The 21,577-nt window shown below is 43.0% G+C and overlaps 2 protein-coding genes across 2 annotated transcripts; one reads left to right on the top strand and one right to left on the bottom strand.

The window, feature by feature from the left end:
• The first annotated feature begins 2,281 nt into the window (after positions 1 to 2,281).
• Positions 2,282 to 2,880, top strand: LOC128253440 (uncharacterized). The gene is made up of 2 exons (XM_052981829.1): positions 2,282 to 2,387; positions 2,477 to 2,880. Exons 1-2 carry the CDS (start codon positions 2,282 to 2,284, stop codon positions 2,878 to 2,880), a joined length of 510 nt encoding a protein of 169 aa, XP_052837789.1.
• Positions 2,881 to 3,767: 887 nt separating this feature from the next.
• LOC128253439 (uncharacterized) lies at positions 3,768 to 9,991 on the bottom strand. The gene is made up of 3 exons (XM_052981828.1): positions 9,793 to 9,991; positions 9,320 to 9,621; positions 3,768 to 3,792 (listed from the first exon to the last, which is right to left on the bottom strand). The coding sequence occupies exons 1-3, from the start codon at positions 9,913 to 9,915 to the stop codon at positions 3,768 to 3,770; spliced, it is 450 nt and encodes a 149-aa protein (XP_052837788.1). The 5' UTR covers positions 9,916 to 9,991.
• Between the last annotated feature and the right edge of the window lie 11,586 nt (positions 9,992 to 21,577).

Here is a 21,577-nt window from a genome sequence, read left to right as displayed (position 1 = left end):
TCACATCCGATCTCCGGAAGGACCTAGAAGACTTGAGAAGGAAGTTAACACGAAAATTAAATCAAAGACGACAACAAACAATGAGTAACCCCAAGGAATCCGACGGTGAGTACGAAGAAGCCGATTTTATTAAGAATCCAGGTATAGGAGTCCGCTGGATATACGCTCGCCAAAAAGACGAACTCAAAGCCGACGGTACCGTCGAGGAGACCAGGAAAGCATTCGCCAGCTTCGTCAACACAGGGTCGTTCCCACAGGGTGTGCGGGACCGACTGGCTCAGTTGCAGGAGCAATATAGCAGCCCAAGTCCGAATCCTCCAGGAAGGAACGGTGAGACGGGACAAGTCACGGAATCCCTCACCATTCCCATGACTTCCGGGGTTACATCGATCGGGACTCCAGCCCGCCATCGAGGGATTCACCCAGAATCGACGGACGGCACATGGATACCGCCAGTAGACGACCGCTTACCCGCCGATCTGCAAGGGCGAGACACACGGAGCAGCACGGCTCCCACTCAACATCTGCTCCCCGAGAAGATGCATAAATGGAATTCACGGTTCGATGGGAGTTCGGATCCGTTGACTCTCATCGCCGCGCTTGAGGAAAAGATGACGACGTACAGGATAAATTCAGAGGACTTACCCCACGCTATGTCCAAGATCTTGGACATCTCGTTATTTCGAGCGGTTGGAAGATGAGATACGGACCCACGTGCAACGGAGAGGAGAGCCTTTCAAAACCTACTTGATCGAGCTCAGAACCAAGATGCAGCAAGCCGGCTATCGAGAAGAGGATGAATTGTACCGAGCATACGAAAACATGGCTCCAGAATACCGGCTATACATTAAACGCAGTGAATTCATGACTTTGACACAGTTGACCCATATGGCCACAGAATATGAGAGTGTCAAACAACTCGAGTCGACTCGACGCGAGCCAAGAATAACCATGGACAGGAACCAAGAAGAGCCTCTACTTCGCCGATCGCCGAACCCTTTCCGGAATCCGGTGAACACAATGCAGACAGCACACGTGACCCACAAGATGATCGGACAAGGAACCCACGTTGAGATTTCTGTTGGGACTGTGGGCGACCAGGAGTATTAACCATAGACTTTTACCGTCGAAATGCGTCGGAAAACAGGGAACGTCTTCGCCGGAACCCGGGTGCGGCGGAGACGAACGGAGCAGCAACTCGACCACAGTAAATCCCCCGTTAAAGTTACATGGCGGGCTTATCACAGCAGCGATAGTAGATTGATACAGGGGCATCGAGGAGTGCGATGTTGGCGAGCTACCCTCGACTTGCAATCTGAATCCCAAGCGGCAGGAGACCCTCTGGGAGAGGATTGTACCAATGGAAGGTCATGCCCTTTGGGCTGCATTCTGCCAGTGCCACGTTTCAACGCGCTCTGGATAGCGTAATTGGTGTGGAGGCCTTCGCCTACCTAAACGATATTATTATCATAAGAGCGAAAGAGGAACAGCACTTCACTCATTTCTCGGAAGTCTTCCGCAGATTGCGGGCGGCGAATTTAAGGATAAATTCAAAGAAGTTTTGCTTCTTCAAGCAGAAACTCGTTTACCTCGGCCATGTCATCTACAGTGACGGAATTCAGACTGATCCCGAGAAGGTGTCTGCGATCAACGGGCTGAAGGCCCCCGCTAACTTAAAGGAACTCCGTCAATGGATCGGGGTGGCCTCGTGGTATCGGAGATTTGTCCCTAGTTTCGCGACTATAGTGCAACCGGTGACAGGACGGAAAGGACAGGACGGTGACAGGACGGACCAGAACAGCAAGCCGCCTTCGAAGAAATTTAAAGATGCCTGACTACTGCCCTCGTATTAGGTTGTCCGGGCTTCGACCAGAAGTTCATTTTGCAAACAGACGTAGTTTTATCACAGGGATCCGAAAGTCAAGAAAAGGTCATCGCATTCGCTAGCCGCCGACTAATCCCCGCGGAACAGAACTACACGACCACGGAGAAAGAGTGTTTGGCCATAATCTGGGAAATCAGCAAGATGCGGTGTTACCTGGAAGGGTACAGATTCGACGTCGTTACCGACCATCTAGCTCTCAAGTGGCTAAATTCTATTGAGAGCCAGTTCCAATTCGACGTACGCTATCGACGAGGGAAATTGAACGTCGTGGCCGATACACTTTTTCGACAGCTTTGTGAGGTGCTACAAGGCGCTCTTGAACTCGAGGACCACTGCGACTGGATCAAAAAGAGGAAAGATCAAATACATGATGACCCCGAGAAATTCGCCGACTACATGATCGAAAACGGCCAGCTCTACAGGAACATGGGCTACCGAGCTGACTATGAGGACTACTCCCCGACGCTAAACGCCATGTTCGCCAGTGTGAATCTTGTCAAAAGTTTAAGACGGAACAGACCAAAGCGGCAGGTAAGATGCTAACCCGCGTCGTCAGTGAACCTTTCGACATTCTCTGTGCGGACTTTGTAGGCCCACTACCCCGGTCGAAACAAGGAAATACTATGCTGCTGGTGTTTCACGACGTATTCTCGAAATGGGTAGAATTGATCCCACTCCGGAAAGCCACCGCAGCTCAAGCGCAGCAAGCGTTTCGGGAACGCATACTTGGGCGAGTGGGCATCCCCCGGAAGTTCGTATGCGACAACGGAACCCAATTCACGAGCTGGGTCCTAAAAGACTATTTCACCAAGCTCGGCGTAGAAATCCAGTACACGGCTCCATATTGCCCACAGGAGAATCCCACAGAAAAAACCAACCGCACTGTGAAGACGCTGATATCCCAGCTGTCGGAAGGCGACCAGAGTTCGTGTGATAATTTGTTGCCAGAGATATCCCTCGCGATCAATAGCAATATAACGGATTCGACGGGGTAGAGCCCAGCGTTCCTAACTCAAGGACAGGAACCACGCTTGCCTGCGATGCTGTATGATGAACTCACCCCCGGATCGGCGGTCGTGCATACAGGTCCTGAAAACAAGGCGTCTCACCTCCAAGGAATCTTCGACGTCATACGAGCGAATCTTCAACGAGCGTCTCAAGACCAGGCGAGACATTACAACCTACGGAGGCGAGAATGGAGACCCACGCTCGGCAGTCAAGTCTGGCTGCGACAGCATCCCTTATCGAAAGCAGCCGAGGGATTCGCCGTCAAACTTGCTCCCAAGTATGACGGCCCTTACCCCGTTACGAAGTTCACATTTCCGCACTTGGTACGCCTGCAGCGTCCCGGAGATCGACGGCGGCAGATCGCCAACATATCCCAGCTCAAACCATACTACGCAGAAGCCACTCTAGACAGGATCGACGACAGCGTCGCCGGACTGAGTAACCCGACACAGTAAGCGGAATGCAGCCGCAGAATAGTCTAATAACCAGTCTAATTAATATTGTATAACCACTGCATAACCAGTCTAATAACCACTGTATAACAACTGTATAACCATTGTATGACCATGGTATAACCATTGTATAACCATTGTGTAATCATTGTAATAGATTAATCTATTAAGTTAATAGAAAATACTAGAAAGTACTGAATATACCAGAAATCCCGAACGCGAGAAAAAGGGATCGTGGGGAAGGTGGTCATACAACGATCGAGCTGGCGGTTGTGTCGGAATGATAAGACGGGACGGACGTGTCTCCCGCAGTAATTTTACGTGTAATCCGAAGTAACGCCTCGACCGCGCGTCGGCATGAGGAAGGATGATAAGTGGGTTGATCAGTGTTTTGAGGTTAGTGTACTTAATATTCCTCTCAGTTAAGTAAAGACGGTGTGGCGGACTCTTAGGAGGGTATTAGAGAAATAAAACAATCTGGTAAAAACATAAAGAAAAGAAGTGAAAGTGAAATCCCTCGTTTGTGATTTTTTATTCGTAGTCGATCAGTAGCTTCTCTAATCGTAATGCATGTGACCTGTACGCGGACACCCGTCCCGTCTGGTCTAGAACCCTAGCTTCCCTCCCCGTAGTATTTGTGACCTGTACGTGGACACCCGGCCCGTCTGGTCTAGCATCCTAGCTTCCCTCCTCGTAGCGCATGCGACCGGTACGGGGACACCCGGACCGTCTGGTCTAGTACCCTAGCTTTCCTCCTCGTAGTGCATGTGACTTGCGCGCGGACATCATTCCCGACTGGTCAATCATACCGCCATCCTTTTCCTTTCAATCCCCCCGTGTCCGACAAATTCTACCAGGCTTGGCCTCGCCCGAAGGTCCAGCCCGGTGGATTTTTGGCCTCCGATACGTGGAAAACGACTTGCGCGCCTGGATTACCGAAGCGATCAGTGACGTCACCCACCGGTCCCGACGCGATCAACTCCGACATCACTCTCTCTCCCGGCGTCCATGAGAACCTTCGGCGTGACCCCCCAAACGACTCATTTACTCATTGAATGAAACTCTCTAGTCCGGTGTTTCGGTAATTTACAAATTTCTTGTAAAGAACTCCTGGATCTGACTGAGATCTGTTCCCCGGCCAGAGAGCATCCTTACAAGTAGCGCCCGAGCAGGGACCCCCCGAACGACTCATTCACTCGGTGTTTGGGTGATCTGCAAATTTCCTGTAAAGGACTCCTGGATCTGACTTAGATCTGTACCCCGGCCAGAGAGCATCCTTACAGTGCCTGCTCGACTTTTCGACCCACTTGTGTCCTTTGGTCACAATTGCAAAGATGTTGTTACAGGAACTGTGGCTTCGAAAATTAGATTGCCAAAAATTAAGGTATCGCGATTCGTCAACACAGATCCAGAAGTCCGATTCAAATAAATGGTTTCGCTGAAGCTTCCATGCGAGCGTATGGAGCGTGCATCTATGTTCGTACTCAAACTGCTGAAGGTTTGAAAGTGTCTTTATTGACCGCCAAATCGAAAGTAGCTCCCCTCAAAACGAAAAACACCTCGCCTTGAGCTGTGTGCAGCTCACCTTTTAGCAGAGCTCTATAATAGTGTCAGGCCATTCCTAAATTGTCCCATTGAGAATGTATTCCTGTGGACAAACTCCGAGATCACTTTAAACTGGATCTAACCCATCCCTCGTCGTTTGTTTCGAACCGGGTTGCAGAAATTCAGGAGTGGTCGGAGAAAGCAATTCGGAGACACGTTCCCACGAAAGTCAACCCAGCAGACATAGTAACCCGAGGATGTGACGTAGAGGAGCTTACAACGTCCATTTGGTTCGTTGGGCCTTCGTTCTTGCTAGACTCAGAAAATAAATGGCCTGTAAATCAGTTTTTCGAACTGCCGGCTGATGTAATGTCGACGGAGCTACGCAAATCGGCAGTAACTCTCGTAGTCAGCCCTGAGCCAAATTATTTGCTTCAGAAAATAGATCCCTTTTCGTCGCACCTGAAGCTTCTGAGAGTGTTCGTGTGGGTTTTTCGTTTTATTCAAAGGTGCAGAAAGGTGTCGAACCCTTTTGAAAAAAGTATTTCGCCTGGATTTCGCTTTTGAGAAAATTGTCGAAGTTATCAGGGACGACATAAATAAAATTCGGAAAAATAAACCGGTAGCAACGAATATTCAAAAGGTAAACCCTTTTCTTCAGGAAAATAAATTTGATTGGTGTTCCTCGACATTGCTACGAGTTGGGGGTCGGATATTGAATGCTCCTATCCCGTACGAAGCCAAATTCCCGTTGTTGCTGTCGAAAAGCTCACAGTTCGTCAGATCCTATGTGTCATACCTGCACGTAACGAATTGTCACGCTGGCCCACGAGCTCTCGTAAGTCGTTTGCGCGAGAAAATATACCTAGTTAATGGTCAAGAAGTCTGCCGACGAACAGTTCGGTCGTGCATGCGCTGCTTTCGCTGCAAGCCGCAACTCTTGACGCAAATTATGGGGAATTTGCCATAATTTGGTAAAAACGACTTAACAATCGAATTAGGGGATCCAGCTAAAATTTCAAAATTACCTTCCTTAAAAAAATGCATTGACGTAGTCAACAGGTCTACGAGTCTTAAAAATAGAACACCTCAACAAGTTAAGTCCTGAAATGATAACCAAAGAAAAGCTGAAGTGGGCAAAAAAATATTTAAATTCTCTAAAAAACAAAAAACAAAAACAAATAGAATAGAAATAGAAAAATATTTGTTTTATGAATTTGTTATTTTTATGTTTATGAATTTAAAACTATGTAATAAATGAAAAGTAAATATGATTTTTGTTTTGTTTTAATAAATACAAACAAGATAGGAAGCAAACTTCGGCAAGCCGAAATTCATATACCCTTGCAGGTATTGCAAAACTAAATGTTCTTGAAAACATTAAAATTATGATTTACTTGCGTGTATGTTTAAAAACATTGAAGCTATGATAACGTGCAGCTTAATTATTCGATAGTTCCTATGGTATCTATTGTGACGACCCACCGTCACAAATATATAAAAATCAACGTTCACATTAAAGCTTAAAAAGAACATTCCAAATACTGGCCTTTTTTATTCAAACGCGCACCCAGAGCCAACAGCACCCGGTCACACTTATTCGACGTAGTTATCGATTGCCGATAATCATCGCCCAATAAACCCGATTACCCAAAGCGGTATTATCATCATCGTCCGATCTGGTCACACTAAGCAGCGACTATATAAGCGGAGACACAGCCCCAGACTAGGGACTTGCGTTCCGACGATTCTCGAGGAAACATCAACTAGGAGGAATACCCGGATAAGTGTTCTGGTAGTTAGTCTTGGTAGTGGTGGTGGATCCGTAAGAGATCGGTTTGAATTCGGCTCTACGACCTGGTGAGGATCACCGACGCCCGGTGTGGTTTAGGAATACGCACACAGGCTCGGTCGTGATCGCTGAGCCCGGCACGGTTTTCGTAACTCCGGCCCATCTCAGTGAGTTCCTACCAGAAGTCACGTTTCCGGCTTCCGACCCGGAAACGATACGGAATAAAACGGCAGATCGAAACTAACGACGCCCGGCAGCTCGAAACTATCGATGCCCCACATTCCCACATCCCACTAGAAAATCCAAGTAGTTCGTTCCCCTAAAACGACCCAGAGCACTACGAACCCGACGTACTCGAACGACGAGACACGACGACACCATATAACCATACTCTGTAGCGTTCGATTTGTGTTATTCTTTGGGGAAAGGGGGGTAAACCGATCAAAAGAGGAAATAAATTTCTGTCTCGAACCCTGGCCACGGCGAGCTATACCGCCTCCCAAAACAGAGTCGTTACAGTGGCGCCCGAGCGAATTGAACACAAAATGACAGTATCTTCAAATAAAAACACCAAAGATCGTTTACCCTCTTCCTCAACACAACACAAAATAATTCAATGGCAGACAAATTAACTCGAGGCTGGATAAGCCATGCCAATAAAGCCTGGAAGCGTATCTAATAGAATTCGAGGTCAAACCAGAAACACTGTGCGAGGACATGCAAAGACAAATGTCAGATTTTATAAAGAACGGCAACCACGGCGAGGAAACTATCAAACGCCTTTTAGAATTGGCTCAGAAACACGCAAGAAGCCCATCACCAGCACCTATTATTATTATTATCGGGGTGTTCAGTGTACCGCGACCTGTAAGATCTATTGTACCCCCATTCAGAGCCTACAGCTCAGATATCAACCCACTTCCTCGAATAAAGTCGAGGAGTTTTAATGGGTTGATTCTTCCTAGGAGCTCTGGTGTAAGAGTTCTGGTTCCTAAGATTGTACTTCTTATACTTGCTAACGCCGGACAGTCTGCGATGATGTGTTAAGTGGTTTCGTCCTCTATGTCGCAGAATCTGCAAGTTCTACTGCTGGTTATTCCCATCTTACCTAAGTGACTTTTCAGTCTACAGTGCCCGGTTAGTAGTCCGGTAATCCTAAGTGAATTTTTCCCTAGTTGAATAAGTTCCTTGAACCTCTTCTTGTTGTAGTTGTTTATTTGAGTTTTGTCTTGCCTTAGGCCTGGGGTAATTCTCCAGTGTTCTTGTCTCATGGCGCCTTCCTCTTTCCTAAGGTATTCTTTTATGGTGTGCCTCCCTATGCCACAGTAGGGCTCTGGGCCTATCAGGGGCTGTTCGGCTCCTAGTTTTGCCATGTTATCGGCAAGTTCATTTCCGGATATATCCTTATGTCCCGGAATCCATCTGAGGGCCAGCCTGTTTCGGTTGCCCAGTATATATAGCTTACTCTTCATCTCTAGGACTAGCTTCGAGGTGATTTTGTTACTATGTAAAGCAGTAATTGCTGCTCGGCTGTCCGAAAGGATCGATATGTCCTTTTCCTTGTATCCACGCTGTATGTTGAGCTCTGCACAACGTCCAATGGCACATACCTCAGCCTGGAATATGCTGGTGTATTGGCCAAGAGATTCGTGGTATTTTATGCGAGGCCCTACCACTCCAAGGCCCGTGCCTTGTTGTGTTAGGGATCCATCTGTGTACCATGCAATGGCGTGTTTAGCCATCGGGTGCATTTCAGACAATGTGGTCCAATCTTTCTTATTGCCTAGGTGTGCTGTGAAGTTCTGCTCGAAGATTAGTTCGGCTGTCATTTCATCCCTAGGGTGGAGTATTAGGTGCACCTCATCTAACAGATTAGTCGCATCCCTGTTATTTAGAATGAACCACTACATGTGCCCTCAGTGCTTATTCTCAGGAGTGTAGCTTTGCGTTGGATTTCAATCACACAGTGGAGTGGTGTTAGCTCCATCAGAATTTCTAAGGCAGTTGTAGGACAGGTCCTCATTGCCCCTGTCATGCATACGCAGGCAAGTCTTTGTAGCTTTCCTAGCTGGTTTTGCATGCTGGTGAGCTTAGCTCGTTTGCCCCATGCAAGTGCTCCGTAATTGAGGATTGGTCTCACGATCATTAAGTATAGTCATCGTATTATCTGAGGCCTGGTTCCCCAGGATTTCCCAGCAATTTTCCGACAGGTATAGAGTGCTCTGTAACACTTTTCCAATGTTTTTTGGACATGGGAAGCGAAGTTTAGCTTACTATCCAAGGTGATTCCTAGATATTTAACCTCTCGGCTAGTTTCTATAGGAGTTCCTAGCAGTGAGATTTGTCTCATTCTCTGTAGTTTGTACTTCCTTGTGAAAGGAACGATGACTGTCTTAGCAGGATTTAAGTTGAGTCCAACCTCCCTGCACCAGTCTAGCGTTGTCTTTAGTCCGAGTTGGATGATGTAGCAGACTGTCGCTTCAAATTTGGCTCTGGCGATTATCACGATGTCATCGGCGTATCCCTGACATTGGATTCCTTTTCCAGCAAGTCTCTCCACCACCGTCTATCACGGTAACCTCGGCTTCTTCGCAGCTGTCGTCCAGGAGTAGCTCCTGGGCCAGCTCTTGGGATGACATAGGGTGTCCATCCCCTTGGTCGTCCCCAATGTCCATGCTGGTGATGGATTGTCCATCCTGCTCCCCACTCTGCAGCTTCGGCTCCACATTCAGTGGTTCGAGGGTATCCTCGACAGCCTTACATATGCCGTCATTGGGCGTCTCTTCCGGAGCTTTTTTAGTCTTTTTCAGACCGCTCACGGTGACGTGGCCAAACCGGAAGTTGAGCTTGTGGTCACGCTCCACTATCTCGTCCCTTCCGGTCTGGTCCATCCCTACGACCAGGAGTGCACCAGCTCCGTCGTTCTTCCTGGAGATGACCTTCCAGGCGTCCGTCTCGACCCGGTTTTGGAAACCAATGAAGGCCAATATCTCCTCATTGGTCCGGTCGGAGCTCCTCGGGCAGAACAACGTGGCGTTGTAAGCTGCCGGGATGTCTGCTCCCGTGCGGGTTTCTAGGGGTACTCCCTTCCACGTCCGCAGCTGAGGTACGGCAATCTTGAGCCAATCAGCTGAGCCTTCATCTAGGCAGTCGATAATCAGGTAACCCACCCTGAAGTGGATTCCCCTGAACACGACGGGACCGCTCCACGCTGACGTGAGAATCTCGTCCATGACCGACTCCTGAAGCCCGGATAGTTCCTCTGCGGTCAGGCTGGCCGCCGGGAAACCCTCCGGGAGTATGGCCACCCTGATGAGCGTGGCTTTCTTGGCAGCCTCCGCGTAAGTCAGACGGAGTCCGATGACCGGTGGTGCCGAGCTAGAGGGTCGTCCTCCAGCGGTTGTCGACTTCTGGTTTTGGTGGGGCTGGGAAGGTATCTTCCTGGCCTGCACCTTTGCCTTTTCTGCCGCTGCTGCTGATGTGCTAGGCCCCTCTTGCTCAGGACGTCTCACTAGCCACCAGCACCTAACGGAACAGGAAACCAACCGAAAGGCATTAGTGGGACAACCGACACAGAGGAACACATCGAGGAAAAACATAAATATCTGCAAGTGCCGAGCCCGACGGAGTTTGTCGAAGGAAAACCTGGACCTAAGCCCACAAAGACAGAAGGAAATAAAGTGGCCACGATGGGAGTAATACGAAGATGGGGAGAAGAATACGACGGAACTGGAAGCCCGGAAGAGTTCATTAGTAGGTCAGAGGAATTAGCAGAGGCATACGGCATAGATCTAGATCATGCAGCAGGAGCAATGGTAATACTTCTCAGAGGCTGTGCCTTGGATTGGTGGCACACCCACCCAAACCCGATGCCGTCATGGAGCACCTTCCGGAAAGAATTCCTAGAGTATTACAGGCCAGCGGATCATGAGGAGAAAGCTATGGAAAGCATCACACATAAACACCAGGGCGAGAACGAGCCAGCGAAGGAATATGCGCTAGAACTCAGGAAAATCATGCTCACAGTAGAAAAAAAAACTGGAGTGGGTGTACCGAAACAGTCGAGTGGAGTTCAAGCGATATGCTAAGCGTGGAGAATGCCAAACCCTAGCGGAATACCTCCGACTAGCCGAGGAATTCGAGGCACTACAACCACATGGGTACACCGGAAACTCGCTTGGGACACCAACCACCAGGAAGTTACTGGAGACCACCAAGGAACCAGTGGAGACCCCAAGAAACACAGCAAATACTTAACAGAGGCGTCACAAGATCATGGGACATGAACAATAGATGCTCGCGGTGCACAGCAGTGGCACTGTTTTGCTGGGTATGCGGACAGGATGGAATACGAACAATTCATTGCTACCGCAGGAATGAAACGACGGGAAACGGAAGACGCCCATTAGATCAGAACGGGCACCCAGGGCACACACCACGTCCGCAACATCAATAAAGTTCAACGGTCGACGTCTACTAGCACAAGTCATCATAGGCAGCACAAGAATTCGCGGTGCAATTAACACAGGAGCTACACGGAGTTTTATCGGCCAAGAACTAGCCAGCAGGATAGCTAGACATTGAAAAAGAAAACAAGTAATTGAAGCCATAAGACTTGCAGACGGAACAAACAGAACGGTCACAGAGGCACTAGAAGTACCAATACAACTCGGGACACAAACAAACACAACAACACTATTAGTACTCGACGAGGTCATCGGAGACCTACTCTTGGGAATAGACTTCTTAGTACAATGCAACGCTACACTAGAATGCGGAGGCATCACAGCGAAAATTAAAAAGAAGAAGAGGAACCAACGCAGAAGCAAAAAATACAAAAGACACGGCATCGGGATTTAACAGACGCACAGATTCAAGAGACCCTCAAAAGGGAGTTAGAGATGAAGAGCCAAATCAAAGGAGTAAGTCACATTGCAAGCCACAAAATCTTCATGAAGCACGACCGCCCAATTAAACAGAGGCACTACCCTCGAAACCCAGCAATGCAGTCAATAATAAACAAATAAGTCGACGAACTCATAGCACAGAACCTCATATAACCCTCGCACTCCGCCTACAGTTCGCCAATGGTAATCGTGGAGAAGAAAAACAAGGAATGGAGGCTTTGCATAGACTATACAAAACTGAACGAGCACTCTGAGCGAGACGCATACCCAGTACCACAAATGGATCACATTCTCAACCAACTCCGCGAGGCAAAATACATAAGCACACTGAACCTGAAAAGTGGCTACTGGCAGACACCGATGTACGAAGACAGTAAACAGTACACTGCCTTTACGGTACCAGGACGCGGACTTTATCAGTGGAAAATAATGCCCTTCGGATTACACACAGCACCAGCGACACTCCAAAGAGCGCAAGACTCAGGCATCGGACCAGAGATGGAACCATTCGCGTTCGCATACCTGGATGACATAGTGGTAATCGGACGCACGAAACGGGAACACCTGGAGAAGCTACAGGAGGTAATGAGGCGACTCCGCAAGGCAAATCTTAAGATCAACACAGAGAAATGCCACTTTTTTAAGGAAGAACTTAAATACCTAGGACACGTAATCAGCGCAAGCGGTATACACACCGATCCAGAAAAGATAGCCGCGATCCTCAACATGCTAAGCCCACAGACAACGAAGCAAGTACACAGCTTCCTAGGGGTGGCCTCCTGGTACAGAAGATTCGTCCCGAACTTCACTGAACTAGCGCAACCACTGTACAACCTGGTCAAGAAGGGGACAAAGTTCAAATGGACCGAGGAGACAGAAGAGGCGACCAAAAACCTGAAGAAAGCCCTAGCCAAAGCACCGGTCCTGGCTTGTCCGGACTTTGGGAAAAACCTTTGTACTTCAGACGGACGCCAGTAATTACGGACTAGGAGCAGTACTGACCCAAGAGTACGAAAACGGAGAACACGTTATTTCATAAGCCAGTCGGAAGCTGACAAAAACAGAAAAAAACTATTCGGCTACCGAAAAAGAGTGACTGGCAAAACACTGGGGCATCCAGAAAATGAGGATGTACCTGGAAGGGTACAACTTCGTCGTTATCACGGACCACTAATCACTTAAATGGCTTAACTCGATCGAGAGCCCTTCAGGACGAATTGCCAGATGGGCATTGGCAATGCAGCCATACTCATTCGAGGTACGCTATCGCAAAGGCAAGCTTAACGTCGTGGCAGACGCATTATCCCGAATGCTCGAGGAAGAAATACACGGAGCCGAATTAGAGAAGAACGAGTGGATAATACAGAAACTCCTTGCAATAGAAAAAGAACCAGAAACATGGCCAGATTACGCATTAATAGAAGGAAAACTATACAGACATCTACCGTCATGGGCCGCAGACGAGGATACACAACCGTGGAAGCTATGCGTGGCAAAGAACCAAAGAGAACGAGTGCTACGAGAAAACCACAGCGAAGCTACAGCAGGCCACCTAGGGGTTAGGAAAACGAAGCACCGGGTCATGGCATCGTACTACTGGCAAGGGATGCACAGAGACATACAACAGTACGTACGTCGCTGTGAAACATGCCAACGGTACAAGACCTCACAGCAGCAGGCAGCAGGGAAAATGCTAACTGAAATAGCAAAAGCACCCTGGGAAACACTCTGCATAGACTTCGTTGGTCCACTACCGAGGTCTAGTCACGGCAATAACATGCTTCTAGTGATGTTCGACAAGTTCTCTAAGTGGGTAAAGCTAGCAGCCGTCAGAAAAACAACAAAAGAAATTGTATTAAAAGTTTTACGGGAACAGATCCTCACACGATATGGTACACCGAAAAAACTCATCTCGGACAACGGGGTACAGTTTACGAGTAATACGTTTAAGGCACAGTTACAGAAATGGGGAATCGTCCACCAGTTAACAGCGCCATACACCCCGCAAGAGAACCCAGCCGAGAGGGCAAATATAACAATATAAACTATGATATCTCAATTCTCCGGAACCGAACACACACGGTGGGACGACTTGCTACTCGAAATGGCAATGGCCATCAATAGCAGCAGGTCAGAATCAACAGTATACAGCCCGGCGTACCTACTATACGGACGAGAAATACGACTGCCTGGGAGTCTGTTAACGAAACCACACCTGGATCCGGAATGGTAAAGGAAACGATAGAGGCAAGGTTGCAACGCATGATAGAAACGAGCAAACTAGCACATCGGAACATGGGAAAAGCAGCACAAGACCAAGCCAGATCATACCACCTACGGAAAAGAGACTGGAGACCCAAAGTAGGAGATCTCGTATGGGAACGACAACACCCATTGTCAAAGGCAGCTATTGGGTTTGCAGCAAAGTTAGCACCGAAATACGAGGGCCCATTCAAAGTGACGGGTTTTGTTTCAACATTTATAGCGACAATAAGACATACGGCGACAGGACAAAACACACAGAGCATAGGAAACGAAGTGGCAACGTCAGCGTGACTAGAAAATCCAAGTAGTTCGTTCCTCTAAAACGACCCAGAGCACTACGAACCCGACGTACTCGAACGACGAGACACGACGACACCAAACAGTGCACAATCGGTCCTTCCGAAGCGCCGACACCAAGCAGTGCACCCAGCCACCGCGCAGCGTAGACGCCAAGCAGTGTATCCAGCTACCGTGCAATGTCGACAACAAGCAGTACACCCAGCCATCACACATCGCAACGCCAAGCAGTTCATCGAAGCATTGCGCAGTGTCAGCAGCAAGCAGTGCAACATACGGCCCTTCCGTAGCTCCGATCCCACACACAAAGCAGTGCGATACTCAACGAGCTGCGATATACTCGGCCCTTCCGCAGCGTCGATATCAACAAGCAGTACCACATTCGGCGTCGACGCCACTTATCAAGCAGAATCACGCTCGATATAATTATAGTTAGAAAACGTAGTCTTAATCAATCGTACTATTAAAATATAACCATATTTGGTAGCGTTCGATTTGTGTTATTCTTTGGAGAAAGGGAGGTAAACCGATCAAAAGAGGAAATTAATTTCTGTCTCGAACCCTGGCCTCGGCGAGCTATACCGCCTCCCAAAACAGGGTCGTTACACTATTTATATCGTTTTCCGATTTTAATCAAATTAAAAGCGTTATTCTGAACTGTCAAATTATTAATAAGTCAAAAAGAATTTTAAAAAATTACAAAATAGAAAAGTTACATTAAAACAAAAAAAATTTATATATATTTTTATTGTTTCCATGGGAGCTATATGATATAGTCTTCCGATTTTGATGAAATTTAAACCGTAATTCTGAAATATTTAATCATTACTATACGTCGAAGAACTAAAAAAAAATTTAAAAACAGCAAAGTTATAATTTTTTTTTAAACTACCTGCAATAGAAAGACAACTTTTGGGAAAGTTTTATGCAGATAGCTTTAAAACTGAGGGACTCGTTTGCGTAGAAACGGACGGACAAAAGGACGGAATGACGGACAGACGGACATGGCTAGATCGACACTCCTAGTGATGCTGATCAAGAATATATATATTTTATAGGGTCGGAAACGTCCCCTTCACTGCGTTGCAAACTTCTGACTGAAATTATAATACCCTCTGCAAGGGTATAAAATATTACCCAAATATCAGGTGTTAGTGAAGGACCAACCAGTTCAAAAGGATTAGTATCAATAGAACTTCTTTCAAGCAACTAGGCTATACCGCATACTTTTCATACAGTAGCATCAAATTTTCCTATTCCATGTGATGGAATTATAGGCATAGATTTTATTAAAAATACAATTGTCAAATAGATTTAAAACCAGAAAATGATTGGCCCATACTGAGACCAGATAATATTCCAAAAAACCATACACTCGAAAATAATTTGACAATTTTACCAGCGAAATGTTTGAAAATTACTATAAATTTATTTGCCTATATTTGACGGACCCATCTGACGACGCCATAACTTTTGACAGAGATGCCAGATCGCTTATTGACATACCGCGTTTGAAGCGTCAGTCCAAGCTGATTTTTACCATGGAACAATACACGCCACGCGAGAGTCATCGAAATGGCCGAAGATGACGATCAATTTTGGAACAAAATTATCATGTCCGATGAAGCCCATTTCACATTGAATGGGACCGTAAATAAGCAAAAAAAAAGCCACCGCGTTCGCTCGATTTGGCGCCGCCTGACTTCTTCTTGTGGGGATATTTGAAGTCAAAGGTTTACGTTAACAAGCCAAGGACCCTAGAAGAGCTCAAGGACAACATTCGTGAAGAAATAGCCGCTATTCCGGCCGAAATGTTGGCGAAAACGATGGAAAATGCTGCAAAAAGGACACAATACGCCATCAACGCCAGAGGCGGCCATTTGAAAGATATCATATTCAAAAATTGATGTAAACAAATCTACTTGGAACAAATTAAATGATTAAGATTGCCAACCGCCAAATTTTTATTTTTTTCTTTGATTTTTTAAAAAAAAACATGGGTTCGTCGAATATGGGCAACCCTGTATTAATACCAAACCAAGAAATCCAAAATGGAGTATTCATTGGAAATTCCATAGCGGATTCTAAAAACACGTTTATCCGCATTTTGAATACAACAAATAAAACTGCAAACATTCAACTAAATACAGTCAAAGTTGAACCATTGGATGATTATTATATAATTAAATCTAATAAAAATGTAAACCAAGAAGAACTCTTAGACAAACTGAACAAAAATTTTTCACCTCAGTTAAAAGAAATACTTAAAGAATTTTTCACCAAATACACAGATATATATTTGGAATAGAATCCGAATCGATACCAACAAATAATTTTTACAAACAAAAATAAAAATGAAAGATGATGAACCGGTATACATAAAAAATTATAGAATTCCCCACAGTCAAAAGGAGAAGTAAAAAAACAAGTAGAACAATTAATTAAAGACAAAATAGTAGAACCTTCAGTTTCTGAATACAACAGTCCATTATTAATCGTCCCGAAAAAATCATTACCAGATTGCGATACTAAGAATGGCGTTTAGTAATTGATTACCGCCAAATTAACAAAAAAATTTTATCATATACATTTCCACTACCAAGAATAGACGATATTCTTGACCAATTAGGTAGGGCTATATACTTTTCATGTCTAGATCTGATGTCAGGATTTCATCAAATAGAACTCGAAGAAACGTCTAGAAATATAACGTAATTTACCACGAGCAATGGCTCCAATCGTTTCACCCGATAACTTTATTGTTAATAATAGCGCCATAATATTATGGTTAATAGCGCCAAATTATTTCCAAAGAATGATTACAATTGCATTTTTAGGTATCAAACCTTCGTAGGCATTCTTGTATATGGAGGACCTAATTGTCATCGGTTGTTCAGAAAAGCACATGATTAAAAATTTTACAACCGTTTTTGATTTATGTAGGAAACACAACCTTAAACTGCACCCAGAAAAGTGCAGAAAAGGACACAAGTGTTCTGACAAAGGTATTTTGCCTGACAGTAAGAAATACTATGTAATAGAAAAATCCCAACGGACGCAGACAGCGCTAGAAGATTCGTTGCATTTTGCAATTATTACAGACGTTTTATTAAAAAAATTTCCGAATACTCACGTCAATATTAAATTTAAATGGACAGTTGAATGTCAAAAACCAATCGAATGCCTTGAAATTCAATTGATGAAACCCACACTTCTACAATATCTAGATTTTAATAAAGAATTTTGTATAAGATGCTATAAGATGCAGGCAAACAAGCGTGTGGAGCTGTTCTTACTCAAGATTATAATAACACTCAGCTACCAGTAGCCTATGCATCGAGATCGTTTACAAAAGGAGAAAGCAACAAAAATACAACTGAACAAGAGTTAGCAGCTATCCACTGGGCGATAAATTATTTTCGACCATATATTTATGGAAGACATTTCATTGTCAAAACAGACCATAAGCCATTAACTTAGTTATTTTCAATGACAAAACCCGAGCTCAGAACTAACAGGAATGAGATTAGACTTAGAAGAATATGATTTTACTGTGGAATATCTTAAGGGAAAGGACAATCATATAGCCGGCGCGCCTTTAAGATTAACTATAACAGGCATAAAAACAAGAAAAGAAGCAAACAGCTATTGCAAAAATTAAATATTCTTGAAAACATTAAAATTATGATTTACTTCTGTATATGTTTAAAAACATTGAAGCTATGATGATTTGCAGCTCAATTATTCGATAGTTCGTATGACAGCTATATGATATCGTTCTCCCATTTTAATGAAATTAAAAGAGTAATTCTGAACTGTCAAATTATTAATAAGCAAAAAAGAATTTTTAAAAAAATTAAAAAATAGAAAAGTTACATTTAAAAAAAATTTTTTTTGAATATTTTTAATGTTTCCATGTGAGCTTTATGTTATAGTCGTCCGATTTTGATGCAATTTAAACCGTAATTCTAAATTATGAAACCATTACTAAATGTCGAAGAACTAAAATAAAATTTAAAAAGTCATGCTGGTCAAGAATATATATACTTTATGGGGTTGGAAATGTCTGCTTCCCTGCGTTGCAAACTTCTGACTGAAATTATAATACCCTCTGCAAGGGTATAAATATTCAAACGAATAACAAAATTCTGATTGTCACTACCAGAAACCAAAGTAAACAGAAAAATTCGTGCGCAGGAAGAGAAAAAGAAAAAATAGATTTGCCTAGGCAACTCTAAATAAAGTATACGAAGTCATTGTAAACGACGAGGTACGAAAAGAACTGACCTTGCGAAAAACAGATTCACTATGCTTACTAAAGCATGGGAAAATAGTTATAGCAAGAATTGATGTTAGCGATCTGTACACCAATGGAATTGTCGACTTAGGTCAGTTCTTTGAAAGGCTTAAAAAGGAAGCCGGTATAGTAAATATCAGCCAACTCGAAGTGGCACCGAGCGAAAAGATCTTTGACACCATCCCAATGGAATCTTTGAAAATAATGGCCAAATATTTTATTCTGAAGTACGGTCCAATGAAGACGTTCATAACGGACATGGGAACAGAATATAAAAAATCGATAATTGAAGATTTATGTAAAAATTAAAATATCGACAGGGTAGTTGTGGATACGATCAGTCCACTACCCAAATCTGAACAAGGAAATGAATATGCCGTTACCCTAATCATAACGGACATGGGAGCAGAACATAAAAAATTCGATAATTGAAGATTTATGTAAAAATTTAAATATCAAAAACATAATTTCTACCGCACAACATCACCAGACTGTAGGAATTGTGGAGCAAAGCCACAGAACATTTAATGAGTTCATCTGCTCATACTTCATGTCTTCAATACTTCGTATAATGTTTCAACAAAACACCCTCTGCTGCACATGACTATTGTCCATATGAGTAAGTTTTTGGTAAAACTTTAAATTTACCTAAACAGTTTAATAGTATAGACAAAATAAAACCCCTATATAATTTAAATGACTGTGCTAAAGAATGTAATTTTAGACTAGAACAAGCATTTAATAGAGCCAGATTAATGTTAGAATCTCATAAGCAGAAATAAAAAATTAGCTATGACAAAAATATTTTAAATTTTTATTTAAAAATGGGAGACATAGCTGAGCGATCGTAGCTATATGCGCCAATGTAACAGAATTAAAGAACATTCAATAAAAGATTCTTGATGGGACGCCCCACAAGCTAACTTAAACTGCGGATAATTTTATTATCAATTGGGATGGATTTAAAACCTTTTCTACAATACCCATATGTTAGAGTAGTCATAAAAGGAAAACTTCTTAGAACCATGATACACGATCTTCTATTAATATATTGAGAGAACATTTTGGGGAGCTGAAAATTAACAATGAAAAATTTAAAGTCTATACAATAGCAGATCTCCCCATAGACCAAAAATCCGATTAACATAAATTTTCAAACAATTATGATATTCTAATGGGAAGGGATTATCTAAAAGGAACCCAGTCGGAAGTTAGAGAACGCATTCCAATAAAAAAAGGTTCTTTCATGCATGCTTTGCAAGCGAAAAAGAATGTAAGAAGCTATAAAGAAGCATTTTTTATGCATTCTAAAGAGTTTTTGTGAAATCGTCCCTTCCACTACAATGCATAAAAAAGCCTTCTTTTGCAATGTAAAAAAAAAACTGAAACCCGAACGATGCCGATCGTCCGATATTTCTGAGATCGTGTTTTTCACCGAAAACCTCGCTTACGAAAGAACGCAAAAAGAAGTCTTGTTTCGGAATGGACAAAAAAATGAGAAACCAATTTAATCTATTTTTCTTAATGAACAGCAGCGGCGTAAATATATTCACTTTTTATCTTTAAAAACAATATCTGAACGCTTTGTTATGTTTGGGGTATATGACTTGTTAAACTTTTCCTAAAATTAATTCTGTAAAAAATATTAATATTTAGAATATTAGAAAATTATTAATTTGAATTAGTTTTTTGTGTATTTTAATTTTAGGTAATAATATATACACGATTACATGATTTTTTTTCAAAGCGTGATTTTGTTTTAAATTATTATTTTAAATTGCCGGCGCTATAGTTTCCTCCGCCACTGTATTCACAAGGAGTAACCGAACAAAACGGTACTCTAAAAAGCAAACGACAAGAAAAAAAGGGAAACTGCAAGAATGCGCGCGGTCTTTTTAGTTTCTTTTGCATTTCTCGCCACTTGCATTTTGATTTTCATTTGAAATAGCTGGTGCCTCTGTGATTTGTGAAATTAATATATTCTTTGCGGTTTTAATTTTCAAGTAAGTATGTTGATATAAACAAACTAAATAGGAGTTCCAATACTGTTAATAAAATAACATGAACCAAACAATGGATTAATTAAAAAAATAAGTGATGTGTACCTGTGCCAAAAAAATATTAAATTTATAAACACTTATTAACAGTCTTAAAAACAGTGTACGGTCAAAACAAATGTAAAGAAATTGTTCCTAAAACTGTGTGTGGCTGTTAATCAAATTGAGCGTACACTGCAATAAGACTTGAGTTTTAATTTAATTAATGCGTTTTAAATATTATTTTCGTTTAATTCCAGAAAAACTATTTCAAAACAAAAGGTAATTTATATATATTTCATAAATTTAAATTTTTTGTTTTGTGAACTCGTTTCGTTTATTTGTGTGCTCTCTTTTTTCTCTCTTCCTTTTACTTCTACCTAGGGTGGACTTACATCTACATACAAGTAGTGTTTTTAGGGTGGACCTAAGAACACAAATTAAGTGAACGAAAATGTAAGAAAATTAAACATAAATTTAAATAATTAGACATTACATAATTAAAAAATTTAATAATTTAATTGAAAAAAGATATTTTACAAAATAAACACATATGATACCTATGAATCTCCTTGAAAAATTATTAAAATAGTACCATAATAATAATGTTACTAGAGATCAACTTGATGTAGGATATTAAGTCCAAGTTTGATAATGGAGCTTAATTATGACGGTACTAGGGACAGGGAAGGTTTTGCGTCCTACATTCATTTAAATGAAACATTATTCGGTAAGTGTTTTACAAACTTACAATCGTATTTTAATAAAATTACATATTTCCTTCTCATTATTATATTTTATATTATATTTTCTCATTATTATATTTTCAGAGTCACAAAGAAGAGACGGTTACCGCTTCACAGACCATATTAAAGACCTTCGACTGGCCTCCACTAGGGCCAAAAATAAAACTTATAAGGCTAAAAGTATGGACAAAAAGATGAGAGAGGATGAAAACGGCCAGTAGTAATACAATAAGTTTTAAAGCATGTTTATATTAAAAAAAATTTTAAATAAATAAAAATTGAAATTGAAAAAAGAAACGGTTCCCAATAGCTTTTTTGGGAACGATAATATTTGCATTCTTGGGTAA

This window comes from Drosophila gunungcola (genome assembly GCF_025200985.1).
Source record: "Drosophila gunungcola strain Sukarami chromosome 2L unlocalized genomic scaffold, Dgunungcola_SK_2 000008F, whole genome shotgun sequence".
Taxonomy (NCBI): Eukaryota; Metazoa; Arthropoda; class Insecta; order Diptera; family Drosophilidae; genus Drosophila; species Drosophila gunungcola.
Note: the sequence above shows the minus strand (reverse complement) of the source record. Positions and strands in the feature narration are given on the sequence as shown.

What these genes read in the sequence shown, in the direction of transcription:
- LOC128253440 (XM_052981829.1), top strand. Translation starts at nt 2,282, where the DNA reads ATGATCGAAAACGGCCAGCTCTACAGGAACATGGGCTACCGAGCTGAC. An exon ending in CAGTGTGAATCTTGTCAAAA is followed by an intron (nt 2,388 to 2,476) that starts GTTTAAGACGGA and finishes CGGACTTTGTAG; the next exon opens with GCCCACTACCCCGGTCGAAA.
- LOC128253439 (XM_052981828.1), bottom strand. Translation starts at nt 9,915, where the DNA reads ATGGACGAGATTCTCACGTCAGCGTGGAGCGGTCCCGTCGTGTTCAGG. An exon ending in CTGATTGGCTCAAGATTGCC is followed by an intron (nt 9,622 to 9,792) that starts GTACCTCAGCTG and finishes GACGCCTGGAAG; the next exon opens with GTCATCTCCAGGAAGAACGA. An exon ending in CAAGGGGATGGACACCCTAT is followed by an intron (nt 3,793 to 9,319) that starts GTCATCCCAAGA and finishes TACCCTCCTAAG; the next exon opens with AGTCCGCCACACCGTCTTTA.